Raw genomic sequence first — 22,232 nt, forward strand, 5'->3', positions numbered from 1 at the left:
CCTCACTGATGAAGCTTAGCTTGGCTGGGTAGGTTATTCTTGGTTGAAATTGTTTATCCTTTAGGACTTTGAAGATAGGGCTCCAAGCTCTCCTAGCCTGCAGGGTTTCTGCAGATAAATCTGCTGCTATTCTGATTGGTCTTCCATGGTGGGTGATCTGGCCTTTTTCTCTTGCTGCCTTTAGGATTTTTTCTTTTGTGCCTACTTTATTTAGGCGAATTATTATGTGTCTAGGAGTTGGTCTTCTCATTTGTTGTCTTGCGGAGGTTCTCTGAATCTCTTGTGTTTGAATTTTTGTATCACTGATTAGATGAGGGAAATTTTCTTGAATGATCTCGTGGAAAGTTTGTTCCAATGTGGTCTCTGTTTCTCTTTCTGCCTCAGGGAGTCCGATTATTCTTAGGTTAGGCCTCTTGAGGTAGTCACTCATCTCTTGAAGGTTTTGTTCTGTCTTTTTGAGCTTATTTTCTGTGTTTTTAAGAGTTTGGGTTATTTCTATATTTTGGTCCTCAAGCTCTGAGATTCTTTCTTCTGCTTGGGTAATTCTGCTTTCCATGCTTATCAATTTGTTATTTATTTCATTCACAGTATTCTTTATTACTGTTATGTCAGATATCAGCTCCTTCCTAGTTTCTTCTTGTGTCTCCTCAATTCTTTTTAGTCTCTCCATTATTGTTTTGATATCTACATTTGCATTTTGAGACCCTTCATTCTGGGGACTTTTCATTGTTTGTATTCCAAAGTCAATTTTCTCAGTGTCTGCTCTCCCAGGCGTCTGGGAGAGACCCATACTCTTCTTTTGGTTTTTCTTCATTTCTGTAGATTTTTCTCCCTTTACCCCTTTCCCTCCCCCTCTTCAATTCTGTTTTTGAGGGAAGGTGGGGTTGCTTTTATTTCTCTTCTGCAATGACCTGTTCTTCCTTATGAGGGTCTTCTGGTTTTGTTCACTTTTCCCTCTGCTTTACAGTCTGTCTATTCAGCAGTTTGCAGTCTTGGTCCGTTCAGAGAATCTCACCAGTTCACCTATGCCGTCGCCATCTTGCCCCAGAACTACACAACTTGCCATCCAAGCACCCTCCTTTGCAGTGTGGATTTGGTTCAAGAAGTCCTGCTTCTCTTTTCTCTCAATGGAGAACGTAACAGACATCCAGAGATGAGCTGCTTCGTATTTCGCTCGCAGTGAACGTTTTGAAGCGGCGGAGCTCCACGGTGGCTTGAGATTGAGGGTGGGGGGCGCGACGGGCAAAGGGAATACTTTTAACTGCTATCAGCTCCCTCTCTGCCACGATAGCTCAAAGAGCACATGGCCACACCAGCGTCTAGTGAAGCAATGGCAGCTGGTTGCTCAAGGTCGTTAAGGTGGTTGGGTGGGGGTCTGCTCCATGTCATCATGGAGGGCAGGTACACACAGGTACTGATATCAAGTGATGAGTTGCAAGCAGATGGGTAGTTTAGTCACATGACAGTTGCCATGGCGATGGGGTCTGTGTCATGAAGGTCATGATGAGCTGATTAGGTTAACTTGTTTAGGAAACAAGCTGAAGAGGGGATCATGAAGCGATTATCCACAGCTGCCTCTGAGAAACTGGTTCTGTCCCTGGCTAGTGATTAGAGGGTAAGTTAAAGTGAAATGCTAGAAAAATATGACAGCCAGACACATTGTTAAACTGGCTGCTTTTTGGCTATATTCATTCCATGTTATGTCCTTTCAAGGAGCATGCTGGGTCTGGGGCATTATCTCGCGTGGTGAGGCCTGGAGTAGGGAGGCTGACAGCTGTGCCGCTGAGTCTGGGGCACTTATCCTCACAGTGAGGCCTGAGCTGGCTGCCTCGGGATCGTTAAAGTGCCTATCAAAAATGTATCCTTGTAGCCAGGCTCGGTGACTCGGTCTGTAATCCCGCGCCTTTGGGAGGCTGAGGTGAGCGGATTGCCTGAGCCCGCGGGTTCGAGACCCGCCTGGGCAGCGAGACCTCATCTCTACCATAAATCAAAAAATCAGCCGGGCGTGGTAGCGCGTGCCTGTAATTCTGGCTACTCGGAAGGCTGAGGCGGAAGGATCTCCGGAGCCCAGCAGGTCGAGGCTGCAGTGGCCGGGAGCGGCCACTGCACTCCAGTCTGGGCAACAGAGTGAGACTCCAACTCAAAAAAAAAAAAAAAAAAAAAATTTATCCTTGTGATGTTCCCAGTATAAAGGAAGGTGTTTGAGATGATAGATATCTTAATTACCCTGATTTGATATGCATGTGTCAAGAGTCACATGCACCCCCCCCAAAAAAAATACATACAACTCTTATGCATCAACAAAAGAAAATTCCCTTTTTATTCCATACTGATAACCAGTATCAACACTTTGAAACAAAAAACCTGCATTTCGTGGACAGCAATAAAAGTGAATGGAGTCGTGCCACATTTAAAGAATCGGCATAATGTTGAACAAAAAAAAAGCCAGCCACACAATAGTACATTTAGTATGATTCCATTTTTAGTTGTCATTTTAAAACAAGGCTAAATTAATCTAGGAGGTTGGAAGGATTTGGATGTGACTGGTAGGGGGTCTAGAGGCTTATGGGATGATAAGAGTCCATTTGGGTGACGGCTTCATGAAAATTTCTCAAACCATGAGCTTCTGATTTCTGCACTTTTCTGTGTCATGTTACACCTGAGTTTAAATGTTTATGTAAGAAATGCCCCAACATTTTCCTTTTGATTTTCCAAGACCCCACTTCCCATACTTTGAAGCTTATTGTCATGAAGCAATGGGGTATGCAGTTCTCTCTCTCCCTTTGGTAAGTGAAACCTCCTGAAATTTTCCAAAAAGGATTTCGCCAAAGACTGTTGAAATGACTGTTAGCACAGTAGCCTCTCAGTTCCCCTTCTCATCCCTCCTCTGTATGACTGCCCCAACCTTCCAGTAAGCAGTAAATCACATCCTGCTTGGCGGGAAACCCAGATAAGCCATTCTGTAACTACTCAAGGTAAACTGTTCTGTAACAGAAAATTTCCTGCTTGCACTCCCCCCCCGACTCTAATTAAATTGTGGTTTTTGCCTTTTTAAGCCCCCTGCTCACTTTGTTAATGGTCGAGAGATTTTTCTGGCACTAGCCAGTCTTGACCACCGGCTATTAAAGGACTCAAACTTGGCTTTCGGCATGTTGGCAACTTTTTTCTCGCACTTTGGCTATAACACTATCATGTGCCCAACAAATATTAACAAAGACAATTTTAAGACACAGAAGCAGCTTATTTAGAATACTATAGCTTTTAACACAGTTTAAGGGTCTGCTACCCCATTCGTTCCACCAGCTGTGGAAGGGGAGAGCAGGGAAAGGGAGGAGGGGATCTTTCTGTAAGTGAAAGACTATTCTGTCTTGGGGCACCAGTTTCCCTTTTAAAATTAGGTTTCTTCAAATAAAACATGCTTTCATAAATGGATTCACTTCAGGGGTACACTCCTCTTTCTTGTTAATCTCTGAAATTCCTGCTTCCCTTTAAACTTGGTGAAACCCTGCATTTTGTGGGTCCCTTGGGGAGCATCACATGAGAAGGGCAGGGCTCTTAAGGGTGAGTTTGGGTGGAAACAGCCCAGCCAGTTCTGGCAGGGTCAGCAGGTACAGTGGCAAGACAGACTCCAGGAAGGAGATGTCCCCCGAGCACACAGTTCTGTTTTCACTAAGTTCTGCTGGGGTGCAGCCAAGACTGGGCCAGGGTTCTAGATTCTGTTAGCCACGGGAGTGAAGTGGTCCTTTGCGAGACAGATTTCTTTCCCCAAAATAACTTATACTCGTCACCCCAAAGCACCAAGTCATCATGAGAAAATGTGATGTTTTGTGTAACTGAAAGGAATGACTCTATAAAAGAGTATGCATCCACACAAACAAATCTGAGCAGGGTGATACTGATAGAGAATGGAGATACTAAAAATCTTCTAAGTTATTATTTTTTTTTTTTAAGAGACCGGTGTCACTACATTGCCCAGGCTAGAGTGCAGTGGCTATTTACAGGCATGATCATAGTGTCCTAGAGCCTCGAATTCCTGGGCTCAAGCAATATTCCAAGTAGCTAGGACCACAGGTGCATCACTGCAACCAGCTGTTTCTTTAAACTTTCCTCTGAGTAAACACCAAAGTTCACTCTTTGTTTATTAAACTGCATCAGAATTTACTTAATGCCTCAACAGCAGCATTACAGCATCCTATATGCAGTTTTTTAAACCATGTGTTCTTTTTGAAAACATTGAATTATAACATACATACAGAAATGTGCATATAGCCTAAGTATACAGCTAGATAGCTTTTGTCGACAGTCACCTGTGTAACTAGCACCTCCATCAAGAAGCAGAAGCCACATGGGCTCCCCTCTGCCCCCAGTCACTGGCACCTTCCCTAGCAAGCGTAGTCTCTCATGATCCTGCCTTCTAACATCCTCACGTGGTCTCACCCATTTTTGTTCATTATATGACTCTTTTGTGTGTGGCTTCTTCATTGAATATTATGTTCATGGGAATTAGCCATGTTGTCTGTGGATGCAGTTTGCTGTTGATGCTAAGTAGTATTCCACTGTGGGAATGTACCACAATTATTTATCTATGCTATTGTTATATACATTTAAGTAGCAGGTCTGGGCCATTATGGACAATGTTGCTTTGAACATTCTTATGCATTCATGTTAGTAAATATTTGTATACCTTTTTGTTGGGTCTGTACCTATCAATGGAATTTGTGGGTCATAGGGACATGTAAATTCAGCTTTGTAACCAGTTGTTTCAGTCCATATTCTGTTGCTTATAACAGAATACCTAAATCTGAGTAATTTATAAAGAAAAGGAATTTATTTCTTATAGTTAGGGAAGACGAGAAGTTCAAGGTCAAGGAGCCACATCTGAGGTCAGCCTTCTTGCTGATGTGGACTCTTTGTAGAGTTGCAAGGCAATGCAGGGCACCACATGGCAAGGGGTCTACGCATGCTAGCTCAGGTCTCTCTTCTTCTTCTAAAACTACCAGTCCCACTCTCATGACAACCCATTAATTCATTAACCCATAAACAGCAAAGTCCTCTTGATCCAATTCACCTCTTAAAGGCCCCACCTCTCAACATTGTCACATTGGGGATCAAGTTTCAACATGAGTTTTAAAGGGGACATTCAAACTGAGGACTTAACACTAACCTTGTTCTTTACCTTGCCATATTCCTGAGAGGCCTGGGGAGATGGGTTTCTTTTATTAACCCTATACAATACTTTCCAACCTGACTCTGGCATGACATCATGTAACAGACAAAGAAGGAAAATCAAAGTATTTTAAACCCTGTAAAGCTGTCTCTTGGGGACTTTCAGACTCTGGGCACATTTTAAGACACTCTCTTATTCTTTCTGAAGTCTGTCACCAATGAGGCTTCATCTACATATTAAGAAACTTGGAGTGTTTCCATCCCTCCTTATCTCAACAGGACATCTCCTCTACTTGTTTAAAAATTACTTAGATAAGACCCTAACTCTTGCTAATCAATTACCAGTCAGGAAATCTTTGCAAACCCCTGCTTGGAGATGCCCTGTTTTCCTGGATCAAACCAGTATAAATCCCACATGTATTGATGTCTAGTTTTCTGTAACTTCTGTCCTCCTAAAATGTATATAACCAAGCTATAATTCAACCACAGTGAGCACACATTCTAGTATCTCCTGGGGATGGGTGTCACAGGCCTAAGGTTACTCACATTTGGTTCAGAATAAACCATCCTAATATTTTACAGAGTTTGGCATTTTGCATCAACAAAACCATAGCACCAGTGGTCCAAAGTGGTACCAAGGGACACTCCACTCAGCAGTGCATGGGCATCTGGTGTTCCACATCCTTGCCAATGCTTCCTATTCTCCATCTCTCTCAATTCAGCCAAAGGCAGCTCTTTTTTTCATGTAAAGACATTTTTTCCCTTTTATTTTCAGTTGACATGTAATGGTTGTGCATATCTATGAGATAAAGAGTGACATTCTTTTTTTTTTTTTTTGAGTTGGAGTCTCACTCTTGTTGCCCAGGCTAGAGTGTAGTAGCATGCTCATGGCCACTGCAGCCTTGGCCTGCTGGGCTCTGGCGATTCTTCTGCCTCAGTCTTCCAAGTAGGTAGAACTCTAGGCACATGCCACCATGTCCAGCTAGTTTTTTGAATTATTGTAGAGACAAGGTCTCACCAAGTTGCGCAGGCTGGTCTCGAACCCCTGGACTCAGGCAATCCTCTCACCTCAGCCTCCTAAAGTGCTGGAATTACAGACTTGAGCCCCCTCGCCTGCCTGACAACTCCCTTTTTAGTGATCACTTGCTAAATGCCGTGAACCATACTAAGCATTCACATGAATTGTCTTGTTGAATTTTGCAACAGTTCTGTGAAGTCGTCTTCATTTGCACAGATGTAGAAGTAAGGTTTCAAAAGTCCCTAAGCCACAAGGCCAGCATTTGAACCCATGCTGACTGGACTCTGAGCCATGCTATCTTCTACTACGTAGGTTTTATCTTAGGTACCTATAAGCCCAGTGCCAGTGCCTATAGCTGGGAGCATGTGCTCCAAGAGGCTTGTTTCTGAATCTACACCTGCAGTTACTGTACTTGTACAGACTTTCTGTTTAAGATTTTCCTACTTTTCACGTAACTTGTGTTCAAGGGCCTTAACCACGTAGGAAATGGGCATGGAGAGGGCCAGCCGGAAGCATAAAGAGCAGTTTCCAGACTCATTCCTGCAGCCCAGTGACACTTCCTCCTGCTGGGGAGAAAAAAGAACTGGGAATCCCACACTAGCAAGACCGGATTCCAGATGCCCTAAGGCTGCTATTGTGGCATAAGGAAACTTCGGTGCAGTTTAAGAAGCAAAGAGTGAACTTTCATGTTTTACATGGATGAAAATAGATTCAAAATTATTTTTCAGATTATGGAAGTACTACCTGCAAATTGTACATCTCGAGACAACATGAAAAAAAAAAAAAGCGATTGCCTGAGCTCACGGGTTCAAGACCAGCCCGGGTAACTTGGTGAGACCACACCTCTACAAGAAAAAAAAAAAAAAATTAGCTGGGCATGGTGGCTTATGCCTGTAGTTCCAGCTACTTGGAAGGCTGAAGTGGAAGGATCACCGGAGCCCAGCAGGTCAAGATTGCGGTGGCTGTGAGAGTGCCACTGCCCCCTAGCCTAGGCAATAGAGTGAGACTCCAACTCAAAAAAAATTAAAAAATAGCATAAAGAAGGCGTAAGCCAACTGCAATATTGTCCCCAAAAGATAGCTTATCTAACAGATACAATTTGGAACATTCTTCCAGATTCTTCTCAATTTTTTAAAATGTATGTCTATATATATGAGGGGGCCTCCACAAAAAAGAATTTATTTATAAATAATTGTGTATGGCTGGGCATGGTGACTCACGCCTATAATCCCAGCACTTTGGGAGGCTGAGGTGAGAGGATTACCTGAGCTCATGGGTTTGAGACCAGTCTGGGCAACTTGGTGATACCTCATGTCTACAATAAATCAAAAAATTAGCCAGGTGTGGTGGCGCACACCTGTAGTTCCAGCTACTTGGAAGGCAGAGATGGAAGGATCACCTGATCCCAGCAGGTTAAGGCTATGGTGGCCATGAGCATGCCACTGCACTCCAGCCTGGGCAACAAAGTCAGACTCCAACTCAATCAATGAATTAATCAATAATTGTGTATTCTTGCATGTTTAAACTCCAGTCACCTTCAAAGTACTCTTTGCTTGATACAATACACCTGATAAAAGGACATAACATAGATTTAATAAACCCAATGAGCAGCCATTTTAACATTGCCTAAATCTCTTGTTTTTCCAGCAGTTCCCTTAACTTACCTTCTAATCACTAGCCAAGGACAGAACTGGTTTAACAGAGGTAGCGACTGGTAGTTGCTTTATAACCCCCTTCCCAACTTGTTACTGTTAGGGTACAGCAGAGACAGGGTGAGGGTAGAGAGGCACGCAGCACTGCCGGGGCTGGCAAGCCAGAGGTGCGTGCTGGAAACCCAGAGATCCGAGTAGATGCAAAGAATTGTGACACACAGAGGTGAGAGAAGAAAAGATTTATTTAAAATTAAGTTAGAGAGAGAAAGAGAAAGAAGAAAGAAGATTCACTCCCCAAGGTGGGGGAGGGGCCAAAGCCAGGAAGCATGGCGACAGCCATGGCTCAAAGAGCACATGGCCACTCCAGACTCTAGCAAGGCGATGGCCGCTGGTTGCTCGTGGTTGAGTCCTTTGAACCATTCCCCTTGATGGGGGAAGATCATTAGGGTGATTGGGTGGTGGTCTGCTTCCACGTTATCACAAAGGGGCAAGCAAGTGCAGGTACTGATGATGTCAGGTGATGGACAGCAGGCAGGTGGGTGGGTTAGTCACATGATTGCTGCCATGGTGGGCTTCTCTGTGTCACGTAGTTCTCAGAGGGCTGATTAGGTTAACCCTGGTGGGGGGATTCCTGCAGGAGACTTGTTAGACATTTGCAATTCACAAACGCAGACATTTGCAACTCACAAATTCCTTGACTGAAGGTGGGGTGGTCTTATTCCTTTTATGACTTTGGCCAGCCAAAGGGTGATCTTTGATCTTTGGTCTTGACAAGGAACCTAAAAGTTTACTAGAGATTGTTATGCTAAACCATGAATGATTAGGCTGTCCTGGTTTTATATCTGAAGGAGATCTGCCAAGGGGGATGGGATAGGCTGCTCATTTCCTGCAGTAGAATGTCTGAAGGCTTGCTAATGGTTACACTGAGGCAAAAAGACTAAAGAATAAGCTAGGTTTCTTCTAGGTTTCTATAGGTACCTTTCAGTTACTAATAAGCTTTTCTATTCCAAGTATTTGCCTTCACCCATAAGACTCCAGGTCACCTAATCTGCCCTTCATGACCTATGTGACATAGACCCACCACGGCAGCAATCATGTAACTAACGCATCCATCTGCCTGCTGTCAATACCTGACGCCAATTCCTGCGCTTACCTGCCCATTTTGTGATGATGTAGAGCAGACAACCACCACCCACTCCCCTTAATGACCTTCCCCCATCAAAGGGAAGGATTAAAAGGACTCAACCATGAATAGCCAGCAACCATTGCCTTACCAGACTCTGGTGTGGCCTCGTGCTCTTTGAGCTATGGCTGTCGCCATGTTTCCTGGCTTTGGCCCCTTCACCTCCTTTGGGAAGGTGAATCTCCTCTTTTTCTCTCTCTCTAATTTACTTTCTAAGTAAACTATACTTTCGAATCGAACTTCTGTGCAGTGACGTGCATCTTTCTCATGGTACCGGACCCCACACCCCAGCAGGCCTGACTTAACATTCTGGAGACCCCACCGGAAGTGTGAAGTCTGACCTACCAGGACTTTTTCTCCTGCTCAAAACGGTTTTTTTAAACGCACCAATTTCGATGCCTTTTAGTGCTTCTGCCATTTTTGGTCTCAACTCTTTCACAACGGCAAAATGTTTTCCTTTGAGGACTTTTTTCATCCAGGGCCACAAGAAAAACTCACTAGAGGTGAGATCAGTTAAGTAGGGAAGGTGGGGTGAAGGGGTCATGCCGTTTTGGGGTCCAAAACTGCTGAACACTCAACATGGTATGGGCCTGTGTGCTCATAAATTGCCCATCACGAAATGGGCAAAGGCACTGAAAGAATCTCCAAAAAAAATTTTCGCTGAAGCCAAATGCAGACTCTCACAACAACGCTAACTGGTGCACACCATTGCCGATGGTTCTTAGAATATTTACCTAGTGTAGGAAGCTTGTACTGCAAGGGGCTTGCCCTGCAAAAAATTATTCCAGTTTTCTGGGGGAATCCTCCCTCATATGTATAAGCATACACACATACGCACGCACACACACACACCCTCCTCATTGGAAGCATCCAAGGACATTGGTCCAAAGGCTGGGGATGTGCCCATGCCAGTTCTGTAGGCCTGGGGAAAAGAACAAAGCCCTTTGACTTCATAAAAAATTGTCTGGTCTTTGTCTCTGGTTCCTGAGAGGTAACTTCTAAAATCTTTGGAATTCCCTATGGGATAGGAGCACCTTTTGTTATTTATAACAAACCCCCTGACCCTTAATGGACCCTTAAATAGCATCAAGGGAGAGGTTGGTCATGCCAGAAAGATCAACCATTCACTCTTTCAGCCTGTTGACCTAAAAGGAAGAAGCTGAGGCAAAATTAATAAATAGAAAGTTTTTTGGACCAAGACTGAGGACTGCAACCTGGGAGCATAAATTCGAGTTGCCCTAAATGTACTCCCTAATTAGCAGTAACTACAAGTAGATTTTTTTTTTTTTTTGAGTTGGAGTCTCACTCTGTCTCCCAGGCTGGAGTGCAGTGGCACACTCCTGGCCACCCCAGCATCGACCTACTGGGCTCCAGCAATCCTTCCGCCTCAGTCTTCCAAGTAGCAGGAACTACAGGCGTGCACTACCACACTGGGCTAATTTTTGGCTTATTATAGAGATGAGGTCTCGCCAAGTTGCCCAGGTGGGTCTCGAACCCACGGACTCAGGCAATCCACTGGCCTTGGCCTCCCAAAGTGCTGGAATTACAGGCTGAGCCACCAAGCCCTGCCTAGCCGGATTTTTAAAGGAAAACAAACAGACAAACCAAAAACAGGAAGTAGGCTGATTCAAGTTGTTAGTCAAGAATTCTCATTGGTTATTGGCTTCAGAAATAACATGGATTAGCGATTGGCTGACAATGTTAAGCTATAAGGTGTGGGTTGTAGTGTTCAGTGCAGCATTAGTAAGTTAATTAATAGCCTCTTGTGGCAATAGCAAGCAATATCAAGAAAAAAAAATACAAGCTCAAAGGGGTGGAGTAGAGTGTGATTGCTGTCTCATGTGAATACCTCTCTGGGTCTAGTGATTTGAAAGGGCTCACATTCCTCTGATGAAAGATTTTTTCTGTCCTCATTTCCCTCTTTTGATCAAAAATCTTTCTTCTTGAAAGCACTGATGATCAAAATTTGGGTGTCAAAGTGTCCCCTGTCGCTGGCAAGGCTCATTCTTGAGTGGTCGTGTCAAAGACATTGATCTGTGGCTGCTGCCGCTTGTGGAACCATACCCAGTCTTTGGAGCAGCTTGTATTTGGTTTTCTCAGAAGAAGTAAAACATGAGAGCAACATAGTAGAATTATAATGCACAGAAGGATTATAACTGAAAAAGGAAAATTTGTATGCCAGAATGAAAAACACCAATTCCATTGGTGAGTTATCTAAAAATATCAAAAAGAAGATTAAATTCAGCTTCTTCTTTAGAGATTTGTGGTGGCCAGGAAGTAATCCAGGCTTTAGTTCAAATTGTAAGCAAGTAATAAAATTCAAAAAAGTAGAATCTAAAAACAGGTGTGAAAGGTCATAACATGCGGTCAATATACCCAATGAGCGGTTGTTTTATTTTATTTTATTTTATTTTTACCTTAACTTCCTCTTTTCCTATTTGGATACCCCTGATCTGAGCAGCCATTTTAACGTTGCTCAGCTTTGTCATGTTTCTCTAGCAGTTCACTCTAATTTAGGACAGAACCGCTTTTTCTGAGGTAGCTATTAATAACTGCATTACAATCCTCTCTCGTTTGTCTTGTACTAATTAGCTTTTCCATTTCAAGTCTTTGCTCCACCCATAAGACCCAAGTTAGCCTCATCAGCCTTCCGTGACCTTCATGATACAGACAGACCCCATCACCATGGCAGCGACCATGGGACTAACCCACCATCTGCCTGCCGTCCATCACCTGTGCTTGCCTGTCCCCTCTGTGATGGCATGGAGCAGACCCGCTCACCTTAACGACCCGCCCCCATCAAAGGGAAGGACATTCAACTTTGAACAGCTGTCGCCATTGCTTTGTTAAACTCTGGTGTGTCCACGTGGCTCTTTGAGCTCTGGCCGCCATGTTTGACTCCCTCCCCTACCTTGAAGAGGTGAAAGGTGAATCTCCTCTCTCTCTCTCTCTCTCTCTCTCTCTCTCTCTCTCTCTCTCTCTGTCTCTCTCTCTCCCTATCTCCATTACTTTGTTAAACTCTGGTGTGTCTATGGCTCTTTGAGCTATTGAACTATGGTAGCCATGTTTCTTAACTTTGGCCCCCTTGGGGATATGAATCAATCTCTCTCTCTCTAATTTACTTTCTAAATAAACTATATTTTCTAATCTAACTTCTGTGCAATTCTTTGCACCTTTCACACAGCACCAGATTGCAAATCAGACATCCCCTTCCCCTGCCCCCGACATCAGGCCTGACCTAACATTTGGAGGCCCTGCTAGGATATATTTTTAACCTAACAAGGTGTATTCTAGTTTTTTAAGTTGACTTTGCTGGGACTTTTTTTTGTGTTTAAACATCCACTTGTAAATGCTACTAATTGGAGTATATATTCAGGACAACTTGAATCTATGCTCTGAGTTGCAATTATTGACCTTGACCCAAATAAACTCTTTACTTATATAAATTTTGTCTCAGCTTCTTCTTTGTGGGTCAACACATCCTGTAGTGATCCCTGACTCCATGGGGACACAAGCTCCTGTGCTCAGGAATCTCCTGGACCTTGCCCCGTATGCCTCTTTGATAAGGGCAGGGGGGCCCCAAAGTCGGGGTCCTACCCGAGAGGTCAAGTGGGTTCTTGGCTTCACACAGGAAATAATTCAAGAGCAGGCCCGCAAGGTAAAGGGAAAACAAGTTTATTAATAGAAAAGAGGAGCAGAAGGAAGACTACAGGCAGAGCAGCCCCTGTATGTTGCTGGGATTTCAGTTGGAAAAGAAAGGCGAGTTTGTTGAAATGACAGCGAGCAGGCACTCCATAGGCAGAGCAGCTTGGGCTGGTCTATAAGGAGAATGGCAGCTGTACCTTGCTGGCATGGAATATTCATGGGCTTTCTTGGAAACGCTGGCGGGGGTGGGGGGATGTTCCCGACTCTAAGGTTCCTCCCCTTTTTGAATCATCTAGAGAAATTTGGGGGAGTTGCCTTGGTTATTGTAAACTGTCATGGCGCTGGCAGGGGTGTCTTTTAGAGGTCATTTTCGTTTTTGTTTTTTTGAGACTCACTCTGTTGCCCAGGCTGCAGTGCAGTGGCACGCTCATGGCCACCACAGCCTCGACCTGCTGGACTCAGGGGATCCTTCCGCCTCAGCCTTCCAAGTAGCTGGAACTACAGACGCACACCACCACCCCTGGCGAGTTATTTTTGTGATTTTCTGTAGAGCTGAGGTTGCACCAAGTTGCCCAGGCTGGTCTCGGACCCATGAGCTCAAGCAGTCCTCTCATCTCGGCCTCCCAAAGTGCTGGGATTATAGGCGTGACCCACTGGGCCCGGCCAGAGGTCATTTTCGATGCCATCTTGATCTCAGCTGGTCTCCGCGGGCTTTGGCCAGTCTCCTCACTGCGTCCTGTCTTGTCAGTGAGGTCCCTGGTCAGGCAGGCCTTGTGACTTGTGTTGTGGGAAACGAATCCTGCCAGATCTCTAGCCCATCTTCATCTGCTTGTTTCTATCCTTTACAGTAAAACTGTAGCCTTACATACAGCACTTTCAGTGAGTTCTGCGAGTCACTTTAGCCAAGTATCAAACCTGGGGAGGGCCCCGGATTTATAACTAACTGGTTGGTGAAAGAAGCAGGCAGTCCCCAAGAGTTGAGGCTGGCATCTGAAGTGAGGGCTGTCTTAGAGAGGAGTGAGTCCTTAAAACGGCAGGGTGTGTGCTAAGCCTGGATGGTAAGCACTAGATTTGAATTAAATTGCTGGACACGTGGCTGATGTCACAGAATTGGTGTTAGAACAACTTCTGTGGCAGGAAACCAGAGCTCTGCTTCCTGCTAGGTCATCCACAACAAGGGATTCCTTCAAGGATCAAGAGGCTTTGGCTGCTGGGCATACAAAAAAAATAAAAATAATTCCCTATTTCAGTGGTCAAATCTGCCTGTCTTTTAGGAACGTGGCTTCTTTTCCTAACTTTTGGTGACATGCTTTAAAAACTATTTCTCGGCCGGGCTCAGTGGCTCAGCCTGTAATTCCAGCACGTTGGGAGGCCGAGACGAGTGGATTGCCTGAGTCCACGGGTTCAAGACCAGCCCAGGCAACTTGGTGAGACCTCGTCTCTACAATAAATCAACAATTAGCTGGGCGTGGTAGGTGCATGCCTGTAGTTCTGGCAACTTGGAAGGCTGAGGCGGAAGGACCGCTAGAGCCTAGAGGTCGAAGCTGGGGTGGCTGTGGGTGAGCCACTGCATTCACTCCAGCCTGGGCGACAGAGTGAGACTCCAACTCAAAAAAAAAAAAAGAAAAAGAAAAACTATTTCTCACCTTGAGGTAACTGAAAGATTCATCTGAATCTGTTGTATGATTTTTTAAAAGCATGACACTCCTGGTTTTATTTTTATTGAATAATGGGTCAAGTAGTCATCCTGATCCTACCTGCCCCAGCCTTGTCAGGATGAGGTGACGCTGGAGGTGGTGAGTGCTTGGGTTGCCTGTTGCATCTATTGATATCATTTTATTTTATTTTTTTCGGTTGGAGTTTCACTCTGTTACCCAGTCTGGAATGCAGTGGCAGGCTCGTAGCGACCACAGCCTCAGCCTGCAATCCTTCCGCCTCAGCCTTCCAAGTAACTGGAACCACAGGTGCATGTCACCACACCCAACTATTATTTACTTATGTATTTATTTACTTATTTATTTGTTTACTTATTCATTGTAGAGACAAGGTCCCTCCAACTTACCCAGGCTGGTCTCGAACCCCTGGGCTCAGGCAATCCTTGTGCCTGGCCTGATACCATTTTTGAATGCATTACAGGGATTTCTTGGAGTCTTAGCTTCCTTGTGTATAAAAAGGCAGATGTGGCCGGGCTCGGTGGCTCAGCCTGTAATCCCGCGCCTTTGGGAGGCTGAGGTGAGTGGATTGCCTGAGCCCGCGGGTTCGAGACCCGCCTGGGCAGGCGAGACCTCATCTCTACAATAAATCAAAAATTAGCCAGGAGTGGTAGTGCGTGCCTGTCGTTCCAGCTACTTGGAAGGCTGAGGCAGAAGGATCGCCAGAGCCCAGCAGGTCGAGGCTGTGGTGGCCGGGAGCAGCCACTGCACTCCAGTCTGAGCGACAGAGTGAGACTCCAACTCAAAAAAAAAAAAAAAATTAAAAAACTGTTGCAGCCACTGATGAATTCACTTGTACACAAAATGATGAAACCCACACAACATATGCCTTAGCATGAGCTTAAAAATCTTACTAACAACAACCCCGCAAAATGTGTTCACCTTCTGCGGTGGCCATTTAGTCAAAGGGCTGCGTGAAAATGTCCTGCCTCCTCCCATTCTCCGTCTAAACGGCAGTCCTGGACAAACGGCAGCGGGCCGGGCTGCACGCAACGGCTGAGGGACTTGCGGGCCTGGGCCTGGGCCTCGGGAGAGGGGCCAGACACAGCGACGGAGTTTCACGCTGGACACACTCCCTCTCGTTTCCTCTGTGCGGCCCACTCTCTCTAGCCTCCCCTTACGCACTCACATTGTGGTAGCCACGTCTGTTATTCTCTGTATTCTACCGCCTTGACGCCTTAAGGCCTTGTGGCCCCTTGAGGAACTGCCCCTCCCAGGTCAACGAGTTCCCGGAAGGAGTGAAGGACTCAGTCACAAGTACCCTTCAGATGCAAACCAACCGAGCCAGAACCCACCTCCCTATCGGCCTCTCTCATCGGGCCACTATGTATCCACCCCAATTACCCCACAGTCAGGTACCAGACAACCAGGGACAGCTCCTTTGCCCCAGAGCCTGCTGACGTTATTCAAACTAGACAGTCAGAAGGACACTTGTGCTGCCCTGCCTGTTCCTTCTGGTAAAGGCTCTTTCCCCAGTGCTCCCTCTCCCCTCCGCCGCCTGGCCAACACCAGGGCTTTCCCAGGTAGCCCCACATGGCTAGGAATGCTCCCCCTTCTTGGTTCTGTGAGTGACAGATTTTCTTTTCAACAGCAGTTATTTGCGGATCTGTGGGCCTTACTGTTACCATAGCTAAATAATAATGAAACCAACATCATAATAATGAAGCCTATATTAAGATACCCATGGTGGGCCGGGCTCAGTGGCTCAGCCTGTAATCCCCCGCTTTGGGAGGCCGAGGTGAGTGGATGGCCTGAGCCCGTGAGTTTGAGACCCGCCTGGGCAGCGAGACCTCATCTCTACAATAAATCAAAAAATCAGCCGGGCGTGGTAGCGCGTGCCTGTAATTCCGGCTACTTGAAAGGCTGAGGCAGAAGGATCGCCAGAGCCCAGCAGGTCGAGGCTGCGGTGGCCGGGAGCGGCCACTGCACTCCAGTCTGGGCGACAGAGCGAGACTCCAACTCAAAAAATAAAAAAATAAAAAAATAAAAGATACCCATGGTGTATTAATTCCCTGAATGCTACCCTCAGCTTTGGCCCTAAGCCCTTGGCTCACCCACCAAGGCATCGTGGACTGCTTTTGCGCCCCACTTCCTTCCTGACTGGCTGACGCAAGATGGATGCCAAGCATTTGCTGTGTCCTCACATCCCTTCAGACTCTTGCCACCACGCCATGTCTATCACATAGACAGGGGCCGCTGAAGCAGTGGACTCAGATCGGCTGCCACTTTAAAACTACCATCCTGAGTGGCCGTGACCACACACCCATCTCATCTTGTCATTGAATTCCATCATTTCTGCTTCCACTACAAAGTCTAACCTCCTTTTCAGTTCTGGGGTAGAATGTTACCTCTGTGGGGTTTTTTTGTTTTTGCTCGGAGTGATGAAGCGACTACTGCACCCTCCCTCCTCCTTACTTCTGCGCTTGGCCTCTTGGGTTTACAAGTCTTGACCTTCCATTTGGGCTGTGAATCCCCACCCCATCCTCTAACGGGCCCACATCGTGTTTCCTGACAGGTCCCGCCATCCACCCACGGCCTAGCAGACAGCACCTAGCATGGTCAAGCAGGGAAGCCCTGCAGGTGAGATCAGTCCCCAGCTACTGAAGACCTTCAAGCTGCCAGCAGAACCGTGGGCTGAATCTGTTAGGCCAGTGATGAGTCAATATCCCTCCCAGGAACTTGGAGCACCAAGCCTGGGAGCTAGTTTTCCTGACACCCAACAGCCTCAGGACTTGCTCTCCATTTCAGTGGCCAAATGGATCCAAAACCAACTTGAGCCTTAAATCAACCTCTGTACATACCTGGCTAGTGCCACACTGCGGTTGAAGATGCTTTCTCCTCAGTTCCTGACCTTTTTGCTTTACCTTGCTAATTTCCTTACTAAGGGAACTGGAGTGATGGATTTTGTTGTTGTTTTTTTTTGAGTTGGAGTCTCACTCTGCCACCCAGACTGGAGGGCAGTGGCACGCTCCCGGCCACCGCAGCCTCAACCTGCTGGGCTCCAGCGATCCTTCTGCCTCAGCCTTCCGAGTAGCTGGAATTACAGGCACGCGCTACCACGCCTGCCTACTTTTTGATTGATTGTAGAGATGAGGTCTCGCCAAGTTGCCCAGGCTGGTCTCGAACCCACGGGCTCAGGCAATCTGGATTTTTTTTTTTATTAACTATATATTGTAGTTTGCTTTCCAACCTGACTCTGGCATAACAGCACATAACATAAAGAAGGAAAATCAAAGTATTTTATGACCCTGTAAAGCTGTGTTTGGGACTCCAGGCTTTCTTTCCTTTTTTTTTTTAGCATTTAAGTTTTTATTAATGTGAGTTTTAAAAAACAAGCATCTATACAGTATGGGGGGTGAGATGGCAGAAAAAAGGAATCTGCTGATAATAAAGTTCCAGGTTCATGCTATTGTGGATTTCACAGTCTCCCAGAGACACGTGGTTCTTAAAAATCCTGTACCCCTTCTTCAGGACAATCTTGTTCCAACGAGTGCCAGTCTGGGCTGCAATTAGCTTCTTAAGGTCCCCGATGGTGTCATCGGTGTTGCATTTAACACAGACCCTTTTCCCTAGATGGCCGTTGCAGACAACCTCGGTCATCCTGGCTGGAGCTTTAGTCTCCTGGAACCCAGTGACACCACAGCTCACTCACCTGAGCACCCAACTCCAGCCGCACAGGATGCTGGGAACCGAAGCAGAAGTGCCTTTTTTTTTCTTTTTCTTTCTTTTTTCTTTTTTTTTTTTTGAGTTGGGGATCTCACTCTGTCACTCAGGCCGGAGTGCAGTGGCAAAATCACAACTCACTGCCGCTTTCAACTCCTGAACTCTAGTAGTCCTCCCACCTCAGCCTCCTGAGTAACTGAGACTACAGGCATACCACCATACCCAGCTAATTTTTTTTACTTTTTGTAGAGGTGAGGTCACTGTGTTGGTTGGCTGATTCTGAACTCCTGACATCAAGCAATCCTCCTGCCTCAGCCTCCTAAAGTGCTGGAATTATAGGCGTGAGCCATCATGCCCCGGCCCAGGCACCTTCCAAGACACTTACCTATTCTTATTCTCTCTGAAGTCCCTCACCTATGAAGTTTCATCTACATATCAAAAATCATGACTCCCTTATCATTCCCCAAGCTGCCTATTTCCTTTATTGCCTTCAAAATTCTCTAGATAGCCCTAGCTAACTCACCACCAGTCAGGAATTCTCTGAATCCACCTATAACCTGCAAGTCCTGCTTAAAGATATCCCGCCTTCCTGCACAAACCGTACAAAGCTCCCATATATTGATTTATGGTCTTCTATAACTTCTGCCCTCCTCAAAAGGTATATAATCAAGTTACAACGTAACCATGGCAGGCACACGGTTCTTAGAATCTCCTGCGACTGTGTCACTTGCCTAAGAATAGTGACATTTGGCTCAGAATAAACCATCTGAAGTATTTTACAGAGTTTGGCATCTTTTGTCAACACTGGGAATCAATGCACAGAGCCTCTAAAATTCCATCTTCATGTGTACCGCCCTTTAGAATTTCCAGGTTTCTCCGATATACCATCTCATTTCATCTATATGGAACAACTGAAAACAATTAGTAACACAAAAAGCAGTAGTAGATGGTACAACTATGGTTTTCTGGATGAGTTGGACAAAATGAGGAGGAGAAAAGAATGTCAATTAGTTTTAAACAATCAGTTAATTCATAATACAAAGGTGGTGCTTCTTTTATGCACCACAGGTTTTTCTGAAGATCAAAGAAGAGTAGTGGAGGTCTTTGCATAATAATAATAATTATAATAATTATTATAATAATAAATTATTATTATTATTATTTATATCTGCATAATGAGTTACAGTTTACAAAGTATTTCCAAATTCTATTCTCTTATTCAGTTCTCGCCACAAAGCTAATGCAAGACTGATGCTTTATCCCTAATTTACAAATGAAGAAATTGAGGCTCAGAGAAGTAAAGGGGTTTGAGCAGTCATTATCAGAGTAATTAAAGTAGCCACTGTAGAGTGTTGCACTGAAAAAGAAGCTCACTTATGGCTTTATTACCAAGTTCCTGCTCTGGCTTTTCTTTTTGCTACTCCCCTGACCCTGGTGAATTCTGTTCCTAGAACCACTTCCCCACCCACAGTGGACCACGCACTATCTCTGGACATGCTATCTGAGAAGGAGACATGGGTGGGGGAGAAGGAAAGAAGTGGAGCACAGAGAGATACCTGTTGAAGGCCAGGGGAGGGGAGGTGGGCTCAAGCAGCTAAGGGTGTCATTTGCAAAGCATTCACTCACCGAAGCACAGACCTATGGGAAAAACCAAACAGTAAATACATGAAAAAAACCCCAAGCTTAGCTATAAAGTTGGATGAGAACATAAGTCTAGTCTCATTCCATGTGGTTATTCTTAGAGTATATATGTTGTTTTTCTGGGTAAGGGCTTGTTAGACTAAACTCATTTGTTAATTCCTGCATTCATTCATACACTCAATGAACACTATGTTCCCAGGATCATGTTGACAATACAAATTGAATATAGCACAACCCTCCTTCCTCCAGGTCATAGAGTGTGGGGTGGCAGACACCCACAGTGGCCTCTGGGAAGAAAAACCATGCTTCCTGAGACCTGAAGGGAAGTGATTCTTCAGAACAGGAATCAACGTGAAGGGTCAGGGCTGCAGACTCTTCCAGAGGTCTACTTGTCTTGCCCTTTCCAGAATTCCTCCAAGTTCAGTTTTTGGGTAGATTTTATGTTTTTGCTTATTTCGGTGTGCAATTGCGTTACCAGCTGAGACCATTTCAATAGGTAACCCTACGGCATTTAGATATTAATATTTGTTCTCTTCACACCATTAGGCCATCTCCAGTCCCCTCTGTGCCTGTGGCCATGCTGGAGACCGGGTATTTAGAACCCAGATTGAATGTGACAGCAAAAATCAATAAAAAATTCACCTCCCCTCCCAGGGAGGACAACCTGTAATTGGGAACTTTTTAGAAGGCTGATTTCATGCATCTCACACAGCCTGAGGCCATGCAGGGAGGTGATTTGAAGTGAGACAAAATATGGTACAGTTAGGGCTGGGTGAATTCCCTCCCTCCCCTCCCTCCCCACCAGCGAAGGGAGAGCAGCTGAGCCTTAGGAAGCAACAACACTCTAAATAGAGATACAATTTCACACATATGCTCTGCAGATTTTCAGAAGAAAAAATAATAAAGTACTTGTGATAGCAAGTAGCCTTTCTTGTATTATTTTTCAAAGCCTGCTAGATTTAAACCCTGGTGGCTTCTGGGCTGCTCAAGTGAATTCATAAACAATAACATTCTAGTGCCTTAAGAGACTGTTGACCACCCTTGGCAGTAAGGTTAAAAAAAATACTCATCACTGAAGCAGAGGGCTTTCATGATACCTGGCTCAACTTAAATTTAAATTATTACAATACAATACCAAGTGGCCTTAACATAGCACCACAGACTGCATAGCTTAAACAACAGAAATTTATTGTCTCACAGTTCTTGAGGCTGGAAGCCCAAGATCAAAGCGTCACCAGGGTTAGTTTCTTCTGAGACCTCTCTCCTTGGCTTGCAGATGGCGGGCTTCTTCCTGTGTCCCCATATGGTCTTCCCTCTGTGTGTGTCTCTGTCCTCATCTCCTCTTCTTGTAAGGACGCCAGTCATATTGGATTAGGGCTCGCCTATTGACTTAATTCCCTGTTTAAAAGTCTGATCTTCAAATATAGTCACATTCTAGGGTGTTGGAGTTAGGGCTTTAGTTTATATATATTGGGAGGGACACAATTCAGCCCAAAACACCAACCAAAAGCTACCCTTCTCGTGAAAGCAACTATGTATATATTGCTCTTTCTTTTCCCACATAGGCCTATGTAGAAGCTTGTGTTTTACTTTTCTCATTAACACTATTTTATACTTGTGTTCTTTTCTTGCATATGTAATGCTTTTATATTTTTATCTTTTGCAACATAGCTAGCTGCATTGTATTAAAGAAGCGATATACCATGACATGTTGTTGGGCTTTCGGGTTGTTTTCAGCTCCTCAAACAAACATACAAAACGTAACACAAACACAGCCAATGAACAGGCAGGTAGTTTGGCAGGGTTGCAACTCGGTTGTCAGGCCCTGGTTTGAGTCCGGTCTGGGCCAGCTGTTACTATGTAGCCTTTGGTGGTCAGAACTTAATCTTCTGAAGAACCAGTTTTCTCCTTTGTAGAATCGTCCTATCTTATGAGGCCATGAAGACAATCAAACAGTACAATATTTGTAAAGCACCTAGGGCAAGGGCTCAAAGTAATTTCTCTCTTCTCTTGTTCATTAAAATTCTTTCTACATAGAATCTGCCTGTGATTCTTCAAAGTGCCACTGAAATTCCCACTACCTTCTAAAATGTCAAGTCAATTTACACCACAACTGCCCAAGCAGGAGTCCCTCGAGGCCTATCTCAGGTGCTGTTGCTGTGTAGCTGATCACCCCAACACATAGTGGTGCCACCAGCTCTTAATGCTCTCTGATGCTACGAGTTAGGCATGTAAACAGGTGTGAAAATAAGTACTTAAAAAACTGAGCTGTTGACTTTTAAATTATTTTGAGCCCTAAAAGAATATGATTTTTTTTTTTGAGTTGGAGGCTCACTCTGCCGCCCAGGTTGGAGTGCAGTGGCACACTCACGGCCACCCCAGCGCCCACCTGCTGAGCTCAGACGATCCTTCTGCCTCAGCCTTCCGAGTAGCCGGAACTATAGGCACACGCTATCATGCCCGGCTAATTTTTTATTTATTGTAGAGACGAGGTCTTGTCAAGTTGCCCGGGCTGGTCACGAACCCATGGGCTCAGGCAATCCTCTTGCCTC

At 45.2% G+C, this 22,232-nt stretch overlaps 1 protein-coding gene across 1 annotated transcript; it reads right to left on the reverse strand.

Moving 5' to 3' along the window:
* Positions 1 to 17,715: 17,715 nt before the first annotated feature.
* Positions 17,716 to 17,983, reverse strand: LOC103253566 (ubiquitin-like protein 5). Its single transcript, XM_008051843.2, has one exon. The coding sequence runs from the start codon at positions 17,974 to 17,976 to the stop codon at positions 17,716 to 17,718; it is 261 nt and encodes an 86-aa protein (XP_008050034.1). The 5' UTR covers positions 17,977 to 17,983.
* Positions 17,984 to 22,232: the final 4,249 nt, after the last annotated feature.

The sequence above is a fragment of the Carlito syrichta genome, unplaced genomic scaffold (genome assembly GCF_000164805.1).
Source record: "Carlito syrichta isolate Samal-C Ts95f unplaced genomic scaffold, Tarsius_syrichta-2.0.1 Scaffold238201, whole genome shotgun sequence".
Classification (NCBI taxonomy): Eukaryota; Metazoa; Chordata; class Mammalia; order Primates; family Tarsiidae; genus Carlito; species Carlito syrichta.